Source organism: Channa argus, chromosome 2, assembly GCF_033026475.1.
Source record: "Channa argus isolate prfri chromosome 2, Channa argus male v1.0, whole genome shotgun sequence".
NCBI classification, from domain to species: Eukaryota; Metazoa; Chordata; class Actinopteri; order Anabantiformes; family Channidae; genus Channa; species Channa argus.
In genome coordinates, this window is record NC_090198.1 from 22015336 (window position 1) to 22031899 (window position 16564).

At 36.7% G+C, this 16564-nt stretch overlaps 2 protein-coding genes across 6 annotated transcripts in view; one reads left to right on the forward strand and one right to left on the reverse strand.

Annotated features, from left to right (window-relative positions):
* The window catches only part of tub (TUB bipartite transcription factor), a 40564-nt gene extending 36227 nt beyond the window's left edge, over positions 1 to 4337 (forward strand). For all 5 annotated transcript variants that reach the window (XM_067496424.1, XM_067496421.1, XM_067496422.1 and 2 more), the window contains exons 10-12: positions 608 to 706; positions 810 to 981; positions 2544 to 4337. In XM_067496424.1, the coding sequence (XP_067352525.1) occupies positions 608 to 706; positions 810 to 981; positions 2544 to 2677 (405 nt within the window). In that variant the 3' untranslated portion in view covers positions 2678 to 4337. The remainder of the gene's footprint in view (positions 1 to 607; positions 707 to 809; positions 982 to 2543) is intronic.
* A 1122-nt stretch (positions 4338 to 5459) lies between these two features.
* On the reverse strand, positions 5460 to 10261 carry ric3a (RIC3 acetylcholine receptor chaperone a). Its single transcript, XM_067493707.1, has 6 exons — positions 10144 to 10261; positions 8201 to 8418; positions 7842 to 7917; positions 7463 to 7559; positions 6879 to 7036; positions 5460 to 6372 (listed from the first exon to the last, which is right to left on the reverse strand). Exons 1-6 carry the CDS (start codon positions 10259 to 10261, stop codon positions 5618 to 5620), a joined length of 1422 nt encoding a protein of 473 aa, XP_067349808.1. The 3' UTR covers positions 5460 to 5617.
* Positions 10262 to 16564: the final 6303 nt, after the last annotated feature.

The window sequence follows — 16564 nt, forward strand, 5'->3', positions numbered from 1 at the left end:
AGCTCTGCCACAATACTGTACATGACACACAAAGGCAGTGCATTATTTGAATTAGTGCTTGTATGGTTTGATGCAATGTAATTATTTCTCATAAGACACTGAACCTGGAACACTTTAACATCAAAGGTCTAACTAACAAAGTTCTTCTGGCATAATTTTTGTCATTAATATTTACGTAGAATATACAGTATCCAGAGGAATGTATCTGCTGGCCTTACCTCCATTTGGAGCTTTTCTTTTAGAGATTCCTCGCATATTCAGATAGACAGTCATGCGACAATGTGAGGAGCCAGGGCACTGCCATTACCAGGCTGAAATAATTTATGAAGCCAGTAACATTTTTTCCTTAATATTAAACTGTAATTATTACGCCAACAAAGAACATACATTAATTTTACAAAATGGCTTTCGTACAGTTATTTGCATCAAGCTCAGCAGATAGTAAAATGTTATTTCTGTACAGTAATGCTTGGGTATTTATTATGATTCAGTTATAGTTGAAAGGAAACATTATTGCTATTTAATGTAATAACATAACATTAAATAGCTTTACAAATGTGTTGGGTTAACATGCTCTCTGCACAGCATTATCATCTTTTCATTGTAGGAAACCAATGTCTTAGGTTTCAAAGGACCTCGAAAAATGAGCGTCATCATCCCTGGAATGAACATGGACCATGAGCGAGTCTCCATTCGCCCACGAAATGTATGTATTACTTCACTTCTTATTGCCACATCTTTCCCCATTCCACCTTATCTGATGTCTGTGCTTCTCTTGCCTTAAGCTTTTCTCCTCTTCTCCATCAAAGGAACATGAGTCACTGCTGGCCAGGTGGCAGAACAAGAACACAGAAAGCGTGATTGAACTTCACAACAAGACGCCTGTGTGGAATGATGACACACAATCCTATGTGCTCAACTTCCACGGCAGAGTCACTCAGGCCTCCGTCAAGAATTTTCAAATCATACATGACAATGATCGTAAGTGCCAGCTTTAATCCATCCACTATCTTTAACCTCTTATCCTGTTCGGGGCTGGAGCCTATTCCAGCTGTCACAGGGCGAGAGGTGGGGTCCACCCTGGACAGGTCTCCAGTCTATTTCAGGGCCAACACACAGAGACAGACACAGACAGACAACCATTCACATTTGCACACCTGCAGTAACTGAAAGTCAGTTCCAGGGTCAGTATTAGATACAAAATAATGATTGATGATGTGCACATTTGACATGTTGTGCTCTACAAAAGACCGAATCAGTTGTAGGTTTTGGGTTTTTACTTTCATCATTAGGGTAGAATAGTGGCTGTAGCCCATAGTTTCAGATTCTAAATCAGAATGTTAAACTACAGGTCACCATAGCAACAGTACTTTTGCTACTTTAAATTCTAACTGGTGAAACTGACAGCATTATTTTTGTATCACACACCTCATTGTGTGTTACCACCATACAGTCTATGGTTATCCCCTACATAATTCCTTTCTCCATGAGGTCTTCTTACCATACCAACGAGAATTTTCTCGGGCCATAGTATTTGTGTTCAGTATTTGTGTTCACTCTACAACATGAGACTGAAGTAACTATAGACAAGCAGTCACTGCAAACATAATACTGTATTTTATTATTATTAAATGTATTGGTAAGTAATACTAGTATATGATTGGGAAAAAATATGCATAATGGAATATGACTTGTTTAAAAACAGTCAAAATATGCTATATAAAAATGACATTTGGAAACAATCAAGTCTGCTCAGTAAACTTTAAGCTATTGTACTTTATTGCCCAAAAAGTTGTTTTTTATTTTAAAATGCAATTTTTCCAGATTATCTTTTTTTTTTTTTTTTGTAATCACATATTTAACCAAGACAAACAGTGGTTAGTCGATTACACTTTATTAGATTAGATTATGTTTAGCTATTGGGACACTTTTCTCCAGTGGATGGTATGAGGACACGAGCAGCGAGATACTGTTAATATACTGTTTTAACGTTTTAGTCTGGTTTACTTTTGGGGTTAGTCAAGTTGTTTTTTCAAAGATTTTACTTTTATTTTAGTCTAGAAAAATACTTATACTTGGTATTTCAATCATAAATAAAATTGTTTAGAAGTGATAAATAGCTGGTTAAATAGCTTTTGCACCATGTTTTTCCAATTAAAATTGTATTTATTGTTAGGTTGACATAACATAACCATCGCTGGCTTAGATGCAGAAACTCGAATAATACAACTCTTCACCAGTAGCTAAATATATTACAAACTATTCCCAAATATTAAAAACATTGAAGTTAATTAAAACATGCTACTAGAAAGGAGTTGTGTAATGCATTTTGTTAATACTGACAACACATTCAGGTCCTAAACACAGCTTTCTTCAAGTATTATGATTATTTGGGTCACAAGGGCCTAATTTTCCATTGAATGTTTTAATACAGTCACAGTCACCACAATAATACATTCCCTCCCCATTATTTACAGGAGAATACAAAGTAAAGAGAGGGGAAAACATTGTTTTCTTCACTGCTTTCTTACTCTTCTCTGTAGCTGACTACATTGTGATGCAATTTGGCCGTGTGGCAGAGGATGTCTTCACCATGGACTATAATTACCCAATGTGTGCCCTGCAAGCCTTTGCCATTGCCCTCTCCAGCTTTGACAGTAAGTTAGCCTGTGAATAGATCCCAGCCTGGCATTCAGCGAAGAACTGGTCCATCTGTCCTCTCCTCAAGGGCTGTTAATGTGTCCCCAGGGGCTGGTTTGACATCTCCAAATCATCCAGTAGCTTGGATGTTCTGCATATCCCAAAACGCTTTATGGGCCTCAAGTTTGGTGTGTTTTTGTGTTTGGGGTGGGGGTGGGGGTGGGGTAGGATGGGATTAAACAGTGAAAGAATACAAGCACCAAGAGTAATTCACTTTCAAAGTCAAATTCATTTGTTTTGATATCTAAGGTCATTTTGTACTTGAATAGCATAATAAAAAATATACTTCCTTTTATGTAATTAAAAAAAAAGTACCATTACTTTACTGTGTGTGTAAATTTTAACTAACAGTTATACATCTGTAGGTTTTAAAAGTTGACTGGATTTTATGTAGTCTGCCACATAAAACAACACACTTCAAGCATGAACATTGCTTCTAGTTAAATGTAACATGCATGTTACAACATTTTGTTATTTATGTATTTATTACTATGCTAAGTTGGTTTTTTCAATTTCAACAGTATTGGTATATAAGTTGGCATCAAAAAGAACTATATCTTGTTTCCACACAAAACAATTAGCGACTTTGGATAAACAGGGCGGAGGCATGTTACACAGTGCTGTGTACCATATACAATATGTAGTCACAGTGTCATGTGTGGGAATGTATAGGATGATAGTGCACTTTACTGTGAAATCTGTGGTGGATGAGATAGAGCTGTACATACTTTATTGTGCCTTTAAAGACTAATTGCGGTGTTACGCTTTGGCTGTAAAATGAGCTGAGCATGAATTGGTCTTTGCATTCTTGCTGTTTTCACATGCATTGGAAATGTTTCTCTGTAGCTACTTTGAATTCAGTTGTTTAATGCAAAGTTCTTTCGGACTTATTAAACGGATGGGGTTGCAAAACATCCAGAAGATACATAATAATCCAAAGGGAACATTTGAATTATATTTGGGGCCTTCAACACATAACATTAAATGCGTGAATAATAAGCAGGCAGTAGGTATATGATCCAAGGCACTCAGGCTTAAGGTTGTGCTAGTATTTTTTTCATGTCTTCTACTTGATAAACAACAAACTGAATACAAATTGATTTACTGCCAACAGCACAGTAGCAGTGTGAGTGTGCCAAAGCTAACACACATTTCATCTTTTGCTCTTTATATCTTTGAATCATTTTATGCTCTACTGGTGTGGAGTTTACTACCTTCCTCAAGTGACTGGAAGTACGTTTCTATACCATGGGGTTTATTGCTGTTCACATTTTTACTTAAAATATTATTCCTCTTGCTCCTCAAGAGTGTCCTTTCACAAAAATATGACAGTATTTTGTATTTTATGACCATTATGAAATGCTGAATGAAGACAAAGAACAATCTCATACTGCCATTGTTACTGTGGGCAATGAGGAAATCAAATGTGCTATTCTTGTATTCAATTGTGTTCTATTTTAAATTTCTATTTTAAAATAATTGTTGATACTCTTGCTGTAAAGTCTGCTTTCATAAATGTGTCCACGTTCTGTTTTTAGTGCTCTTGTTGTAATGTACAGTAAATGGTGAACAATTTACTGTGGTGGTATAGACGCCGTCATTTGATCATGAAAAAAAATAAAATGTTAGTCAAAGTATGACCTCTATTCTCTCAAATGAAATATCAAAGTTACTGTGCTCTTTTGAATAACATGTTAATGAATATTTGCTCCTCTTTTACAACAACACTGTGTGGTTTTAAATTGTAAATGTGATTTTCAGTAAATCTCTTTACAAAGTAATTATCTGTACAGGGGAGAGATAAATGGTGTAGGAACTAAACAGAATGACATAAAAGGAACACAGTTATGGTTTGACCAATTCTGTATTTATTTTCTTTATATGTCCAACATTCTCCAAGAACTGATTATTAGGATAGGCCAACAATACAGGAGTAGGGGGGTTGCTACTACTTGATCTTATGATCTAAATCTATTCATCAGACTGTGCTACAGTGTCTGTCAGCCTCACTCATATGGATATCACCCTCTCTATATTTTATAATCAATAAAAACATTGTTTTATTGTTACTTAAATGTGATATATATATATATATATATATATATATATATATATATATATATATATATATATATATATATATATATATATATATATATATATATATATATATATATATATATATATTTGCAGAGTTTGATAAACATACATATATAGCCTGAATATCCAAAAAAGTATTTTCAGTTGACAATGATCTGTTTGTTGTTAATGTCAGGAAAACCAACAAAAAAAATTCTGACTTGATAGGGGTCAGAGTGCACCTTGGAATTGATTTATTGTGTCGCTGTATATTCTATGCTGCAATAGCAGAACAGAGAGCATCCGGAAGAATGGCACAATATTCGACCACCAGGTGGAGCCCGATTCGGCATGATGGCACATAGCATGGCAAGGTGCTGCACATTCATACACTACTTCAGATGTTTCATTTGTAGGAATGCCCCAGTTCTCTATGAGAAGCTTCCTGCTCTGAGCAACCCATGCTTCTGTAAAAGACACATTTTCTCTTCCTAACAATGTAAAAGTATGAGGATCATAAATAATGCAAACATTATGTTTAGCTTGTTTGGAAACAATAACTTTAAGTTGTTTCAATTATTTTGCAGGTTTTGCACATCCACACTGTGGTGTATTAAAGTCATCCTGGAAATGAAAGATAATACAGATGAAAACATACTTTACATGTATCAGGAATAGTGTAAAAGGTAATAGTGTAAAAGGATTTTTTGCCTCCAAATTTTACTTTTACTTTGCATGTCTCCTTTTATCTTGTGTTCCACAGGTTACACACACAAGGAATCCGTAATAAACACAGAGCAATTGAGGAACACTGAGGTTAATGTTTGAAAAAAGTCCTTTATGTCTCTCTCCTGTTTCTCATCCTCAGCCCACTCACCACAACTTCTTTAGGCGTGTCCACTTCGATATGGCTGTCGTCCTCTACAGCTGCTGACGTTAACAAATACTCTTCTTTGTTCTCCTCTGCTTCTTCTTCTGGGTTCGAACAACCTTCACAACTGAACTGCAGACTCTCTGCCTCAATCACTGGATCATCCTCCTCGGCATCTTCCTCCTCTTCCACCTCTGTCTCTTCATCTTCCTCATCTACCTCATCTTCCCTCTCCTCTTGATCCTTCTCATATACATCCTGTTTAGGGTAGTGGAACACATCTTTGTGCTCACTGAAGCTTATTTGCTTCTTCCCTCCGCTGTGACCCTGTAGTTCTTTGCTCACCTCCAAACCAACTCTCTCCTGCTTTGTCTCTGCAGCAGACTGTTTCGAAGGAGGGCTGAGCAACTGCCTTTTCTCTTCCTCCTTTTCCTCCTCATCCTCTATGTCATCCTCTACTTCCTCGACCGGTTCATCATTATCCTCCTCCTCTTCCTCATCGTCCACCTCATCCACATCAGTCTCATCATCCTCATCATCTTCCTCTTCATCCTCCTCTTGCACCACAGATAGTTTCCTCGCCAAAAGTTCTTCCTCCTCTTGTTCCATTCTCTCGGCCAGGGCCTCCGGGGTGGGCTGCTTGGGGGGTTCCTCTAGTGTAATGGGGTCAAATTCACTGTCACTGTGCCCGTCATAATCTGGAAAGGTCTCATCTGGGTAACCTGTATCAGTATGCAAAAACACACATCACTTGATACACAGGACAAGGGTTCAATTGCTTAATCACCCTCTTATGCGTACCACTTAGTGCAAACCCTCCATTGAGAGGGAAAGCAAAATGGTACTACATAGCGCTTAAATCTGTGGGTTTTCAGAGGCAGACTGAAAGCAATGGAACAAAAAATTAACCAGAAAATCCAAATTATTTGTTATATGGACAAGAATATAAATAAAAGTTAATGGTAAAAATCTAAACGGGTTAATTTTGGTTTTTAACAGTTTAACATATTGAACATATGAAGCATAATTGGAATCAACGTTATTGTAATCAACATGATGCAAAGCTATTGTGAATGATGGTCCCTTTTTATAGGGGAAAATTATAGTCCATAACCGTCGAAATTAAAAAATGAAGGGTCACTCAATAATATGGTTCACAGATTTACAAAAATCAGCTACTAGAAGTACAGCAGATATACATTTTCTATTAATGGTAGGAGACTGATACCTTCCCAGTCTGCACCGTAAGGCACCTCCTCAGCCTCCATTTCTGGTGAGGCTCCCTCCGACCGACCCTCTCGCATTAGCTGTGTGATCTGCCGAAGTTGCCTGAGTAGTTTCTCCTCGTTTTTTGATGTTGTACTTTTACTTTTCTTCCTCCTGCCACTAGAGAGCAGCACAGGTGGAAGCAGAATCAGTCACTATGATGGTGCTTTTGTATGTCATTCAGTGTCAGTCAGAATCTTTATAAATAGCCACCCACAGCCGCAAGTACTTTCTCTTCAGACTTGATTTTCTGATTCTTCTTGTTTTCCCGAAGTCGATCCCTAAATATGAGATGTTTCCTTTTATCACTAAAAGATAGTATTAGACTCAATGATGTGAAATATTTATCTATTATGAGTTTTATTATTTAGAAGTATATATTAGTACTATGTCCACATGTGAATCATTCTCTCTTTCATTTTTAGCCCATTCATTTCTATGTCAGGTCTACCTTGATTTATTCCAGTCGGAAGTACTTTATCTGGTTCTTTTGACCTACAGACACTGTGAAGTAATGTGTTAAGAGAAAAGAAATAAATCTTTTACCTCCCAGAGCCATGGCCTTTTCCAGAGAGAATCCCTTCCATGATCTGTTCTGTTTGTAGTAGTCTCTTCTGAAGCCTGGCAAGCTCATAATTGTTTGCTAGAAATGTTAAGAAGCAATAGTATTTTAATATCAAAATGCTATGCAGCTTTTTGTTGTAAGTATGCATAGGCATGTTCACTGATCCATGTATGTTAAGAGCATGTGGTTGATTTGCACTGCTACATGCTTCATTTTACAATAATAAGGTCATAATACTCAATGTCAGCACATAGTCTATAACAGATCAAGTTGTCTTAGTGTAAGTGCTTTAAAACTATAAAACCAGAAACACTATATCACAAATACTTTGCTCTAAAGTGAATTACTAAAGGTACTTACTAATCTTATTTTCCATGTTTGCCTTGGTTACTGTAGTGCAGTTTCCTGATTTAGTGGTCCTCCCCTTACATGTTAACTGTGAATATAAAAATTATTATGATTAAAGTAACAATGAATAGCAATCATAGTTTCAGACTTAATCTAGACAGTATATAATAAAAATTAAGTTCTAATTGCATCACTATGACATTTGTCATAATGCTGTATTTATTTGACATTTAACTCCCTATAGTGAAACATATTTTATAATTAAAATGCATGATAATGCTTGTCCGTATACAAAATTTACAAGATGTATATAGAGTAGTGTTTTACAGTATATTCATACAACCTGCCTGCCTACCATGCAGTCAAAGTACCTTATATATTATATAGATGATGTAAAGTAAGATCCCAAAGCCATATATGGGAATCACTTGAGCCATCAGGTTGTATTTTTTGCCATGTCCGATGCCTTTTACTTTTGCCATGGCCTCAGCACTACGTGTCATGATATATGAAGGGTCCACACCAAATCGGTCTGCATCCTTTGGAAATGAGGGCTGGCGCACCACAGGAGGGTAGAAGCCAGGTCCAACTAGAGAAATCATTCAGTGAATCAAGGCAATTAATGAAAGCAAAATGTTTATTAAGTTTATCACAGTGACACTTATTATTTTTTTTATTTCAAGAATTAATTATGCAGGTTGTAGGACTTCATAGGTACATCCTTTATGGAATTAATTTTTTTTGTTACCTGGATAATATCAGATAGGGGATATTCTATTTCATAAACTGATCTTGATTTTAGTAACAAACACCCAAGTATCATCTCAGCTTCATTTTATAGTGTTAAATTTAAATTTAAAATGTTTTAAATGTCCTTTTTTCATAGCAAATTTATGCAACTATTTCAATGGTATGAACTCCCCTAGAGCCCATTTTCCCCCAACAAACAAAAGTTTGAGACACGTTTGTGATTATTAATATTATTAGTAGTAGTATTCATTTTTCCCATCAAAGCGCATCTTTGCACCAATCACATGCTGTTGCGTTTGTTTTAATAAGATTTCTTCCACCAATCACAATAAAGGCCGCCTGAATAGGCCAAACCCAGAGCAGACAGGCTACTGGCTAAGTTTATGTGCTGCGTTAGGTTTGCTAGCTGGCGAAAGAGTTTGATGTGGTCACCTTAACACTCACTTATCACTTTAGTGCATATGTATACACACATTAAACAATAGCTAAAAACTCCCGAGTTAAAATTCGGAATGTTTGCGGGTAGTAAACGCCTTGCCGGCATGTTTGCACAATGCTGCCGTCATGGCTACCAAACGTTAGGGGATGAAAAATTAGCGCAGACAACCGGTGACATGCTAATGTTGCTATTTTCTTTAACACTAACGTTGCAGCAACGCTGGTGTGGCAGAGGAAACATCTCAACCTGTTTGGAGACACAAGGTATGAAACAGAGATTCATACCTGCATTTTTGGATTATCAGCTGTTAAAAATGTAGATCAAATTTACAGTCACATCTATTGTCAGGAATTATTCTTGTGACCCCTGCTACATTTCAATGCTGTTTTTGTTCATGCTTAACCACTACCACTGTGTTTCTCTGCATGTTTTCGTTTTGGTTAGAGTGAGTTTGAATTATTGGCACATGATTAGCCCTTTACCAGAAGTTTTGGGGATTGGTAATTGTTTTAATGAATTATTGAGTCATGTACTTGACTTTAGTGTGACTGCTATGATGCTACTTTTAATTTCGTAATCTTTCACACTACAACCGCAGATTTCCCTGGGTTGTGATCAAATGTGCCTGCATTAGTCAATACGTATATTAATGCTTAATTTGACCACTACCCATCATGTTTGAATAGTGTTTTAAAAAATTTATAGTCAGAAATCCAAAATTTCTTTATGGTTTTCAATGTAACCGTTTTATTTGTTTAAATAGGTTGAATTTATCAAATGTAACAGAGCAGCATGACAAGTGTTTGGCCTAATGTGGTTACCTAAAGTCCAGACATATATTTCCTTAAAAGTTTGACTAGACCCAAATATCTATGAACACATACAAATGAACATGTAACAATAAATATATAGTTTTATAATTATTTTATTTCAATTAATTTTTTTACATGTGTTCACTACATTGGGCCTTAGGCCTGCCGCCCTCTGTACAGTCGGGTTATGAGCTGGCACTGGCCACAGCAACAGCAGCAGCAGCAGCAACAACAACAACAACAAAAAAAACCCACTGGAGATGGAGAAAGATGAAGATGGATAGATGGACGATGATCTGATAAGCTGCCTTACCCTCAGGCTTCGCCAGGTCCTTTTTCTCTCTAGGTAAAAGCACTCTGGGCAGGAACAAGGAAACACAGAGAACAGAGCATGATATAAGAGTTACCTTCTGGCAAGTAGTTATAGACATTTTACCTCGGAAAATGACAGCTATGCATTTGTTTCAGTTAAACAGTAATCTAGTGACGTTTTCACCCAGATTAGACCAGATTAGACCAGCTGCATTCCAGCACTGTCTGAAATGTTAACTCCAAATCCCCAGAGAGGTGACCATATGTCCTGGTGTACGCATTAATATTACTACTGATATACCCCAAACGTATCTGGATACACTATCCTCAGCTTTTATTCATGTACATGTCAACAGCACAGTCTAGAAAGAAAATAACTTTTCCCAGCCTTATATCACAACGCATGTTTCTGTGCATGCCAACCCCTTTACAACCAAGGTTTACAGTTGAAGTTTACATTTACTCAAAGTACTGTATGCATTGCCAATTTAATGCCTTGTAGTTAAATGCATTCTCAGCACTTCATTTCAATTTATATTCTGGCAGAAAGGGAAAAGTTCCACTAGCCCAACTACTTTATTAAAAGTAGGGGGGGGGGGGCTTCCACAAGTCTGGGACTTTGTGATGGCCACTGGAAAACTTTGTTTACTTTGTTTTAATGCCCCTTTGACACTTTAGTGGGATTATAATCATTGTTCTGCTTAAAGGTCCCTTTGCATCCATCTTTTGGCCTCTTGACTGATATCCTCAGTTGAGGTTTCAAAAAAATCAATGTAATGTCATAAGTTATTTGAAGTGTACAAGTCCCTCTTATATCAAAACACCCTCAGAACATGATGCTGCCACCCCCTTGAGTCATGGTTGTGATGGTGTTATTTGAGTTATAAGCCTCAACCTTTTCCTTGCATTTATAATTATGACCAGAGACCACTTTCCAAAAGTTACAAATGTCACAGTGCTCATTTGCAAACAAAATGTATCTGTCACAATAAATGTAATAACTTTTATTTAATTATTTTACCAGGATCTAGGGTTACTGCAGCAGCAATCTGAAGCTGTCTGAGCCTTGGATTTTAGTAAAGTCATGGATGGATTTGCCCAGAGACTGGTGAGAAAAAATAAGTGGTCTAAGGTAAGACGGCTTGACGTGTGAATGTGTGTTATGGGAAATTTAATGGGGAATGTTTGTCAGGAATGAGTACATCAGAAGGACGGCTCATGTTAGATGTTTTGGAGATAAAGTCAGACAGGCCAGATGGAGGTGGATTGGACATGTTCAGAGGAGAAATTGTAGATATATGGTAGGTAGGATGCTGAGGTTGGAGCTGTCAGGCAGGAGGTCTGGAGGAAGACTAAAGAGGAGATTTATGGATGTAGTGAGAGAGGACATGAAGTTAGTTCATGCGAGAGAAGAGGATGCAGAGGATAGAGTTAGATGGAGGCAGATAATTTACTGTGGTGACCCCTGAAAGGGAACAGCCGAAAGGAAAAGAAGTTTGTCAGGCTGATCATAGCTTTGCTAATATATATGAGGCATTGCAAGACTCCAGTGTGCTGTCTTCATGACAGCTCTCTGGCTAGTTGTAATTCAGTTTCGATAAAAGTGCCACACTAATGGTTGGAAAGTGCATCACTTCATCATTTGATAGAGACAAAGAAAGCAGATAAAAAATAAATGCTCTAGCTTAATTTGTTAATGTTACTAGCTGATATTTCTCACTAACTGTTAAAAAATCGTTTTTATAAATTTAACTACTTTATAAAGATTTGTTTTCTACAGTCTTTAAAAAGACAAATTACAGTTACAAGTATTTACGATAAGCACTTGAATGCAACACACGACCTATAAACCCATTCACTTTAAGTCCCTCTGGCGTGTGTTTCACTAAAGAGCAGCAGATGGCAGTGCAGGCTTAGATACAAAGGTATGGCACGGTGGATGGCAGATTCACTCAAGTATTACACTGCGTAATTTGTTAAATTTCATAGATCCAACAATTTCAGACTAAGATGAAAATTTTTTGATGTCTCTCTCCTCAAAGTCTACCACATTTGTTTTGCTACAGTATGGAAATTTGATCAATGCAACACTTATGTATCACATGACAAAAATGCAGATATCAAAATGTATTACTGAATACTGAATGTGTTACTGAAAGATGAATAGGGAGGCTATTTCTTATACCCATTACATACTGCAAAATACTAAATTATGCTTTGTTTGGCATTTGCTATTTATATTTTATAGAAGAATAATTTTAAATTAAATAAAAGAGAAGCTTTACAACAGCAATTACGATTTTGATATTGTTTTAAAGGTATTGTAGCACTTTAAGTCAAACTAGTAAGCGCAGAGGTTAAGTAGGTAAGACCTAGTGGACTTATTAGCAAAGAGACATCTCATTTGTGGTTTTCACAGAATATTTATCAAGAGTCGAAAGGTGATCAAACTGTGATAAATATATTAAACCCTGCAGGGTTCATATAAATAGAAGGTATACACATAATTATAAGTTAATTTGGTTTTGTGATTCTTGCTTTTAACAGAGGGATTTCAGCTTCTATCAATCTGTGTGCATCACCAAACATAGATTTCATCATTGTCATTTTCAGTGTTTGACAGGCAAAGATTGGCATTTACCACTGTGCATTCACTAGTCAAAAACACTGCTAAAATAATGAAGAGCTGTTGTACAACCTATTTTACAAGCAGACAGATTCGGAAAGAATTCAGACATATCTTTCCAGAGATTGCTGAAGGCTGAAGTAAAGTGGAGCAGTATAAAGGGAAACTGGGAAAACTGGTAAGCTGTGAAATCTAACCAATCAAAGAACGTTTTCTGAAAGCAATGCCAGAATATTTTTAAAAACCTGTCAGGGTGCCTTTGAAGTCTTTGAGATTAGATTAGGCTGATAAAACCTGCTTTAAAAAAGGAACTCATCTATGTGTTTACAGTGGTTCCCACACATACAATATTCGTCCAAGACACTGACGACATCTACGATCAGTTAACTACTCCCCTTACTCTGCTGTACCTGTAGAATACTTACAGTATTTGCTGCCTAAAGTGTCAAATAGAAGCTTAGATCACCCGTGGGTAAGGATAATTCTCTGATTTAAATTGATGACCGGACAAATTTGACGCGTTTTGTAGTGGCTGTTCTGTGTATGTTGGTGAGGAAACAGGCTTCTACACAACACTGTCTTTGCCAAAGATTGTCTATAAAGTTAAGAAGTATCACTCTGTAATAGCTCTGAACAACCAGTAGACAAAAGTTGTAGTGGTTAATCAATTAAATGGCCTATATTTGACATATTTAAGTAATTGGCATTGTCCGATGTAATTGATTATTTTAAATTGGCTGCAATAATTCAGATATATAAAATTTTTCTCAAATATTTTTTTAATTGAGCTTACAGTATTTGTCTCATTTGTTATTACTGAATTGTATATTATGTGGTGCAAAAGTAGAGACAGAGGAGAAAAAAAGACAGCCTCCCTGCTTTCGAAAATCTTCATATCACATTAAAAAAACAATAAATGGAATTGTAATCTCGATCTTCAGTAGCCAATTTGAAGCAAGTAGCTAAAAACTAAAGAATAATCCCCACTCGCCCCGGCTTTGGGGTGGTCTTATTCCTTCTTTCAAGCTTGGGTCCACTACCAGAGGCGGGAGCTTGAGAGTCCTGCACCGTATCTTAGCTGTTCCTAGGACTGCATTCTTCTGAACAGAGAGCTCAGATCTTGATTCTGTAATCTGCTGGAACAACTCTCCCAGTTTGGTCACAGCCCCCAATGTTCCTATTACCACAGGGACCACTTGTGCTATCTATCTCTTTATCTATCTCTCTATTTATTTATCTCAAAAAGTTTGAGATATTTGATTTTTGGGTGAAATTTCAGAATGCACCTAAAATGCACTATAACCTTTACAGGTGAACTTAATTTGACCTTCTCTAAACTTTTGAGTGCACATGTCCAACATTTCAAAGTTTCAGTACTTATAGTAGCTGTTCTCTAACAAGGTGATTATCTGCCAAAATCACTACAAGTGTCTGATCCCTAAATCGACCACTATTTTGTATTGTTTTGCATTTTATATCCCCAAGATGACAGTAACAATTGATTTAAACTACCTGGCCAATGCGAGGTTTCAACTGGAATGTTCTCAGATAGAAGTGGACACTGAGGTTAGAGTGTCACAGTGTCATCAACAGATTGCAACAGAGACACAGAGTGACTGGAAGAGGTCTCCATATGTACGAGCACCAGTGGTTTGCCTCAGTGCTGTTCTCACATTGAGCAGGAATGATGGCCGCCAACGCTGTTGGAGACGTCAAGGAGAATGCTATACATCAGTCACAGTTGTCACCATACGAGATTTTTGGAATTGGTTGTGTTACAGTCTGGGCAGTTGTGTCTTGTCAATACACAACTGCCCTACACTTTGTGAACGGTACTGTAACAAGCCGATACAACCTGAATAACATCATTAATCAAGTCATTGAGCCTCTGCATAAGCAACACAGGCCTGATTTCATCTTGACAATGCACCAGCTCCTTGAGGTCGCATCATCAGTGAATGGCTGCTGGAGGCTGAGGTACTTCAAATGGAGTGACCTGCACTTTCTCTAGACCTGAATCATAGAAATCAGCTGTGTTGCCCTGTATAGGGTCGTAACCCTGTCCCCAAGGACCTCAATGACCTGAGGGCAGCCCTTCAAAACAAGTGGAATACCATGCCTCATTGTCAAACTGTAATTAATGCTCAGGGATACATGACAAATTATTGAGACCCTGACATTTTTATGTTGTTATAGCCACCACTGTTAGTTTTTGTTTCATTAAATTGTTTAAGATAATTTTACTTTTAGGTATTAGTACCAAGCAAAGTACTATCAGTTTTTCCAGAAATTCAACAGTCTGGATGTTCTTAATTTGATCGTAGATGCCCTCCCACATGGTAAAATAAGTTTAGCTTCAGTAACAAGCTGAATTAAAAGCACAATAATATGAGTTTATATTTGGCTCTTGCTCCATAGTTGAAGCGATGTGTCATTTTTCAGTGTAAATTAGAACTAAAAATGGACAAACAAAAACTGCTTTATGTACAAACTTGTCGGTATATACTTGTCTTGAGAAAGGGTGGTTGTTCTGTATGGGATATAATCCCAAAATTTAGGATTTCTTAAAAATGCCTAAATTGTAGTCTTTAGAGACACACTACAACTAGATCCAATCAAAGAGAGAACAAGCAAATAATTCAGTATTCAATTTTTGCAGTTAGATCTAAATGAAACTGAAATATTTGCAAATTCATCAATTAACTCGTGATAAAACAGCATAGAATGTAATCAGATGTTTTGCATCTGTCCTTGCATTCATGGTCAAAATTTTATGCAATCGTGTTTTGCTAAAAAACAGAACTTCCAGAAAAAGATAAGATAAACACTTGTGTTTCACAAAAACTTAAATTCTTACATTCAGATTTTACATTCTTAGTACATTTTATATAGACTCAATATAGTCAGCACACCTCTTGAGAAAGTGCTTTAGAAAAGTAAAATTTTCCTGTGTTAATGTACAGTATTGATAGAACCAGTTCCAGCTGGCCGCAAAGGTTACAGAAGCTTCACAGTGAGAATCCATCTGCTAATTAGTTATTAAATGGTGTTTGAGGATGGAGCCTATTGTGTATGGCTTGGTACCCCAATGGAATCTGCACATTTCATACTTTTTGCTGGCCTGTATAACCAGTCTGACTATGACAATGTGTCTGTCTTCCAGATCTTTTGTTTTTCCAGTGGTTTGTGCTGTAGAGAGAAAAGAGTTGTCTTTGCTATAACTGGCTTGTACTGCAAGGTGAGAGAAGGGGTATCTGGGGCACATCTGTTGATTTTTAGTTTAACATACTGTGGGTTGTGTTTCTCCCTGTTGTATTTTCTGCTTACAAAGTATAATTTACAATTAATAAGTAGTTGTGTTGAGGTTTGAAGTTGATTAAGTTGATAGAGTCTAACCATGCTTTTCCACCCATTAAAGTCTGCACTTGTTGGTCTGTACCCACATAAAATGTTAATAACTTCAATGTAACTAGTGGTAATTCTTAGTGGTTAGGTATCCTTCTAAAACCAAGCCCAATTGGTCCCTTACTCTTAACGTTAAATAGCTTGAATAAAACTCTTTATGGAGATCAAGCCACCAAGATGAGTGCAAAAAAACAAATCAAACACCTTGCTTTCATTATCATAACACACAAAGCAACTATCATGAATAGCATAACGCGCCAAAAAGATACAATACCATAGAAAACAATAAAAGTGTTGTCATATTGTGCTTTAGTCTGATTTATTATCAAAAGTATTATTACTAATAAAATTACTATCAAATTGTGTGTGTGTGACATGCAGGTAGTCTTAG